The sequence below is a fragment of the Nerophis lumbriciformis genome, linkage group LG17 (genome assembly GCF_033978685.3).
Source record: "Nerophis lumbriciformis linkage group LG17, RoL_Nlum_v2.1, whole genome shotgun sequence".
NCBI lineage: Eukaryota > Metazoa > Chordata > Actinopteri > Syngnathiformes > Syngnathidae > Nerophis > Nerophis lumbriciformis.
In genome coordinates, this window is record NC_084564.2 from 14,497,501 (window position 1) to 14,505,229 (window position 7,729).

The 7,729-nt window shown below is 39.0% G+C and overlaps 1 protein-coding gene across 2 annotated transcripts in view; it reads right to left on the bottom strand.

Annotated features, from left to right (window-relative positions):
• LOC133614533 (cell adhesion molecule DSCAM-like) overlaps window positions 1-7,489 on the bottom strand; it is a 299,360-nt gene extending 291,871 nt beyond the window's left edge. For both annotated transcript variants that reach the window (XM_072914993.1, XM_072914992.1), the window contains exons 1-2: window positions 7,383-7,489; window positions 7,112-7,281 (exon numbers count right to left, since the gene is read on the bottom strand). In XM_072914993.1, the coding sequence (XP_072771094.1) occupies window positions 7,112-7,154 (43 nt within the window). In that variant the 5' untranslated portion in view covers window positions 7,155-7,281; window positions 7,383-7,489. The remainder of the gene's footprint in view (window positions 1-7,111; window positions 7,282-7,382) is intronic.
• Window positions 7,490-7,729: the final 240 nt, after the last annotated feature.

Below are 7,729 nucleotides of genomic sequence, written 5' to 3' on the forward strand. Positions count from 1 at the left end.
TCATAAAAACAACACAAATCTTAACATTTGAAGATATTTGTTTGCATTGGCCACTGCAGAATGTCACTTGAAAAGTACCCATGTCCAACTTTTGTCAGTTTTGTTTGTCTTATCGTAAAAACAACAAGAAAGGTCACATTTGGAGACACTTGTTTTTCATTGGACACTGCATTTCACTGACTGTCACTTGAGGAGTATCTATGTCCAACTTTTGTCAGTTTTTGTCTGTTTTATCCTAAAAACAACAAAATAAACTAACATTAGGAGATACCTGTTTTTCATCAGACACTGCATTGCACTGACTGAAGATCATCTATGTCCAACTTTTGTCATTTGTGTCTGTTTTATCATATGAAGAGCACATATGTCCAATTCTTTTAAGTTTTGGTTGTTTTATCGTAAAAACAACAAACAAGTAACATTTGGAGATACGTGTTTTTCATTGGACACTGCATTTCACTGACTGTCACTTGAAGAGTATCTATGTCCAACTTTGGTCAGTTTTTGTCTGTTTTATCATAAAAACAACAAAAGAAACTAACATTTGGAGATACTTGTTTTTCATCAGACACTGCATTGCACTGACTGAAGATCATCTATGTCCAACTTTTGTCATTTGTGTCTGTTTTATCATATGAAGAGCACATATGTCCAATTTTTTTCAGTTTTGGTTGTTTTATCGTAAAAACAACAAAAAAGTAACATTTGGAGATACGTGTTTTTCATTGGACACTGCATTGCACTGACTGTTACTTGAAGAGTATCTATGTCCAACTTTTGTCATTTTCATACTTGCCAACCCTCCCGGATTTTCCGGCAGACTCCTGAAATTCAGCGCTTCTCCCGAAAATCTCCCGAAATTCAGGCGGACCTGAGTGACGTGTCGACAGCCTGTTTTCACGTCCGCTTTCCCACAATATAAACAACCTGCCTGCCCAATCACGTTATAACTGTAGAATGATCGAGGGCGAGTTCTTAGTTTCTTATGTGGGTTTATTGTTGGGCAGTTTCATTAACGTCCTCCCAGCGCCGCAACAACGCACAACAACAGCAGTCACGTTTTCGTCTATCGTAAAGCAGTTCGTCTGCCGTAAACAGCAATGTTGTGACACTCTTAAACAGGGCAATTCTGCCATCTACTGTGCATGCATATGTGACATTAACATCTAGGGCTTTTAGAGAGTGCAGTGCACAACTGCGCACACAACAAGGAGACGAAGCAGAATGCATCATCAGAGAGGGTGTTATATTTATATATATATAATAATATATAATATATATATATATATATATAGCTAGAATTCACTGAAAGTCAAGTATTTCTTATATATATATATATATATATATATCTATATATATATATATATATATATATATATATATATATATATATATATATATATATATATATATATATATATATGAAATACTTGACTTGGTGAATTCTAGCTGTAAATATACTCCCCCACCCCCCAACCTCCCGAAATCGGAGGTCTCAAGGTTGGCAAGTATGGTCATTTTTGTCTGTTTTATCATAAAAACAACAAAAAAAACTGACATTTGGAGATACTTTTTTTTCATTGGACACTGCATTGCAGTGTCTGTCACTTGAAGATCATCTATATCCAACTTTTGTCATTACTGTTTAGTTTATCATAAAAACAAAAACAAAAAAAACCTAGCATTTGGAGATACTTTTTTTTCATTGGACACTGCATCACTCTGTGACTGTCGCATGAAGAGCACATACCATACTTGCCAACCTTGAGACCTCCGATTTCGGGAGGTGTTGGGTGGGGGGTGGGGGCGTGGTTGGGGGCGTGGTTAAGAGGGGAGGAGTATATTGACAACTAGAATTCACCAAGTCAAATATTTCATACATATATATATATATATATATATATATATATATATATATATATATATATATATATATATATATATATATATATATATATATCCTGAAAATATGCAAACAAAACTGTGTTTAGATAACTGATACTTCAAACTTGCATAAATAAATATTAAGGAATATAACATAACTTGACTTCTGAGAGCTTCAAAATGTAATGAATAAAATGCTAAAGTTGTTGATAAACAAGCAATTATTTTAATAATTAAATATGGTCATTTTAAATGAATTATTATGATAATTTAAAATTAATTATTTCAAATATGTTTATTTTAATGTATAATTCTATGGCTGGATGTAATAAGGAGTCAGAAAAAATACAAATAAAAATACAATTAATTTTGACGTTTTTAGCAAAATATAGTAAAAATGTATTTAGTTTTTGTTTTTTTTAATTAATAAATATATTTATTTTTAGGTAAGATAAACATAATAATACAATTTATCTCTAGTCTGGATGATTTAGTTCTTGTCACCCTGTTGTCCTCCCGTCATGAAAAAAGGCTGTCCTCACTCAGGTCTGCATGGAAATCGGGAGATTTTCGGGAGAATATTTGTCCCGGGAGGTTTTCGTTAGAGGCGCTGAATTTCGGGAGTCTCCCGGAAAATTCGGGAGGGTTGGCAAGTATGGCACATACGTCCAACTTTTGTCAGTTTTTGTCTGTTTTATCATAAAAACAACAACAAAACTAACATTTGGAGATACTTGTTTTTCATCAGACACTGCATTGCACTGTCTGTCACTTGAAGATCATCGATGTCCAACTTTTGTCATTTTTGTTTAGTTTATCATAAAAACAACACAAATCCTAACATTTGGAGATACTTTTTTTCATTAGCCACTGCATTGCACCGACTGTCACTTGAAGATCATCGATGTCCAACTTTTGTCAGTTGGTGTTTGATCACAAAAAACTCCTCCCACCCCCCACCGAGGACTGTTTTCACTGCTGGACTCTAGAAAGAGGTTCCGCAGCCTCCAAAGCAGAACCTCCAGGTTCTGTAACAGCTTCTTCCCTCAGGCCGTAAGACTCTTGAACGCATCATAATAATGCCCTCAATTCCCCCCAAAAATGGATTAACTCGCTGGAATATAAAGACAATATAACATACATCCATAAACCTGGATGCATATGCAAAAGTGCAATATATTTATCTGTACAGTAATCTATTTATTTATATCTGCACCTTATTGCTCTTTTATCCTGCACTACCATGAGCTAATGCAATTAAATTTTGTTCTTATCTGTACTGTAAAGGTCAAATTTGAATGACAATAAAAAGGAAGTCTAAGTCTAAGTTTAAGTCTAAAACTCACAATTGGAGATACTTGCTTTTGCATTTACTCTGTCACTTGCGTAGCATGTACTGTATATCCAACCTTTTCTAGGGTTTTCCACTAATTATGAAGACAAGAAAAACTGGGGATACTTGCTTTTCATTTGACATTGCCGATAAACTCTTTGTGTATGTTCTAATTTAACACCGCGACCAATGATGTGAGTGGTGAATGGACTTCATTCTCTACAACAACGTTACGAAAATTCATGGTAATGTACGTGGACGTAGATTTTTAGAATAATTGTACTTGTGTGTTAGCCTAAGACTGGGCAACTGCAGGATTTTCTCAAGACGAAATATAATATCCTGGGGGAAAAAATCGGTTTGAAAGAGTTGAACGTATCAGTTTAAAAAAAAAAAATACCCCTGTCAGTCTAAGACAGGGGTCGGCAACCCGCGGCTCCGGAGCCGCATGCGGCTCTTTGACCACTCTGATGCGGCTCAGCTGCATTCTTGCCAACCCTCCCGATTTTTCCGGGAGACTTCCGGATTTTACTGTCTCTCCCAGGGCAAACATTCTCCGATTTTCACCCGGACAACAAAATTGAGGGCGTGCCGTGATGGCACTGCATTTTGCGTCCTCTACAACCTGTCGTCGCGTCCGCTTTTTCACCGAAGAAACAGCGTGCCGGCCCAGTCACATTTTGTATGCGGCGTCTGCTCACACACTAAGTGACAGCATCGCATACTTGTTCAACAGCCATACAGATCACACTGACGGTGGCCGTATAAACAACTATAACACTCTTACTAATATGCGCCACACTGTGAACCCACACCAAACAAGAATGACAAACACATTTCGGGAGAACATCCACACCGTAACACAACATAAACACAACAGAACAAATACCCAGAATCCCATGCATCCCTAACTCTTCCTGGCTACATTACACACCCTGCTACCACCAAACCCCACCCACCTCAATCTACGCACGGGGGGTGTTGTTGATGTGTGGGGGGGCAGGGTTGGGGTGGCGGGCTTTGGTGGTAGCGGGGGTGTATAAAGTAGCCCGGAAGAGTTAGGGATGCATGGGATTCTGGGTATTTGTTCTGTTGTGTTACGGTGCGGATGTTCTCCCGAAATGTGTTTGTCATTCTTGTTTGGTGTGGGTTCACAGTGTGGCGCATATTAGTAAGAGTGTTAAAGTTGTTTATATCGCCACCCTCAGTGTGATCTGTATGGCTGTTAACCAAGTATGCATGGAATTCACTTATGTGTGTCTGCAGAAGCCTCATATAACATGTAACTGGGCTGGCAAGCTGTTTGTTCAAGCCGTAGAGGGCGCTAAAGGTAGTGACATCACGGCACGCCCTTATTATTGTTGTTTGGGTGAAAATCAGCATACATTCGAGAGAATAGTTTCCCTGAAATTCGGGAGTCTACCGGAAAAATCGGGAGGGTTGGCAAGTGTGACGGTGTCAAGTGCCCTTCATATAAAACTCGCGGGCCGCACTAACATTACATTTCCATATTATGGTGCGGGCCGCGTGTCTGAGACCCCTGGTTTATACATAGCCATACTTGCCAACCCTCCCGAATTTTCCGGGAGACTCCCGAAATTCAGTGCCTCTCCCGAAAACCTCCCGGGACAAATATTCTCCCGAAAATCTCCCGATTTTCAGCCGGAGCTGGAAGCCACGCCCCCTCCAGCTCCATGCGGACCTGAGTGAGGACAGCCTTTTTTCATGACGGGAGGACAACAGGGTGACAAGAACTAAATCATCCAGACTAGAGATAAATTGTATTATTATGTTTATTTTACCTAAAAATAAATATATTTATTAATTTAAAAAAAAATTAAATACATTTTTACTATATTTTGCTAAAAACATCAAAATTAATTGTATTTTTATTTGTATTTTTTCGTGACTCCTTATTACATCCAGCCATAGAATTATACATTAAAATAAACATATTTGAAATAATTGATTTTAAATTAAAATAATAATTCATTTAAAATGACCATATTTAATTATTAAAATAATTGCTTGTTTATCAACAACTTTAGCATTTTATTCATTACATTTTGAAACTCTCAGAAGCCAAGTTATGTTATATTCCTTAATATTTATTTATGCAAGTTTGAAGTATCAATTATCCAAACACAGTTTTGTTTGCATATTTTCATATATATATATATATATATATATATATATATATATATATATATATATATATATATATATATATATATATATATGTATGAAATACTTGACTTGGTGAATTCTAGCTGTCAATATACTCCTCCCCTCTTAACCACGCCCCCAACCACGCCCCGCCCCACCCCCGACCACGCCCCCACCCCCACCTCCCGAAATCGGAGGTCTCAAGGTTGGCAAGTATGTACATAGCACAAAGCAAAAAAAACTTTGTATGTAGTGTTATTTCATTTTAAATTTCAAAAGAGTTTTGTGGCTCCCATTGTTTTCTTTAATATGTGGAAACGGGTCAAAATGGCTCTTTGAGTGGTAAAGGTTGCCGACCCCTGGTCTAAGAAAACCATTCCACATACACAAAAGGTGAGAGGCGCTGCCATTTTAAAAGAGCGCGGTCTTGAACGACGACGCGGTAAACAACTGTGCACGACCACCACAATACGATTATTCCGTAGACCTCGTCTTACGGCGGCTCTTTTCGGGAACCCGTTGAGCAGGTTACCATAGAGACAGGGCCAGCGAGGATGTGATAGGCCCTAACTCTGAAACAACAAGAACTGTCTGGAATCCAATCACGGTGCTGCCTCCTGTCGACAAGGTCATTCATCCAGTCGGCCACTGAACGCCTCGTTTCGCAGCTAATCAGCGACTGCTATCAACAAAACCAAAAAAAAAAAAAAATAACCCAGCGAAAAACGCACTCATGGTTCCTGAGTCAGCTTAGGAACCATCCCAATAAGACCCTCGACTCGCCTGTTTTGATTAATGATGATTCCTCATTGTTCTTTTATGAGTTTCAGTAGCGGGAGATACCATTTTAGACAGTGTCAATAAATGGAGAGAAAAAAAAAGGAAAAAAAAGAGCGTCGCCAAAATCCATTCCGAAGCCTTCATTTATCGTCCCAGCAAGAAGGGAAAATCAATTTTAGGCACACACCGTCTCACATTACGGCATATTCACGTACCATATTTGTGATTTCAGCTTTTTCCTTGACCCTCCATTTTGATTGTGTGGACCCTCTTAGACATTTGCCTCTTTTCTTTGCACACACCCAAGCAGCCATAATCCTCCCTTCCTTTATACCGTATAACATCTTTTTTCTCCAAGTGATCATGGAAAGGAAAATCCACCACACAAACGTGTATGTGTGTGCACGGGTGCCCTATAGCTCATGCAAATATTGACACCAAAACAAAAACAAAAAAATAGATATTTCAATGGCGAGAGCGTGAGATCTTCCCATTTGCATTGTTTGGTCAGCTAGAAAACACGCATTTTAAAGTTTTTCGCATTGCTAATAGAATATTAAAATATGAACACTGGATAAGGAAATTGTACTGCGAAAACAATAGTGATTTGGAGTGAATAAGCTGAAGGAAGGAGAGTGGCCGTTCAAATCAAGTACGTCACCTATTACTAAGGGCCTCTGACAGGATAGATATCCTTAAAAAATAAAAACAAATAAATAAAATGCACAATATCCATGCAAACGACCACAATAAAAGAGAAAACAAATTGGATATTTTCAAGGGGGTTATGAATAATGCATGTTATGGTTCCTATATAGTTCACCCCCAGCCGTGCAAAATCATGTTCACGTGGGTCACAGGTGACCCCACACACACACACACACACCCCTCCCTCATGTAAAATGCATGAATAGTAATAATAATAATAATAAAGAAAAAGCAACTTACCATTCAAGATGCTCTGGAACAAGGTAAAAGCCAATATCCACATGCCCTGCTCCGTTCAAGCCCCCCCCTGCAGCCTATGCTTCTTTCTCCTCACACCGGTGGCGCCTTGATGGGCTTCTCTGGGTGATGTTCAACATTTGTCGCTCCAAGACTCTCAGTCTCAACCTCCTCTTAAAAAAAAAAAAAAAAAAAAAAAAAAAAAAAAAATTGTAAATCTTCTCCTGGTTACTTTTTGGGTGTGTGTGAGTGTGTGTGTGTGTGTTGTCCTCACTTAGTTGCATCAAAGAGGGAGGCTGATTGTCTCGGGGAGAGCTGCGCACACTCTCCTCTGCTGCGCGCCTTGCTGCTTCTCAAAAAGGATGCTGGAGGAGGAGGAGGGGGGGCTGGGGGGGGGGGGGGGTGAAGCCCAGGTGCGTGCGTGTGTGTGTGTGTGTGATGTGTGTGTGTGTGTGATGCTGAGTCAGAGTCCGACAGCTCCTTAAAAAGAAGATAATGCTACACCTGCCTTAATTGGATGTTGGAGGAAGAAAAAAGAAGAAGAAAGTGGTGCGGCAGCGTCCAAAGTCAGAGCATCTTCTTCTTCTTCTTCTTCTTCGCCTCCGCGCGTCCAGCAAGAGG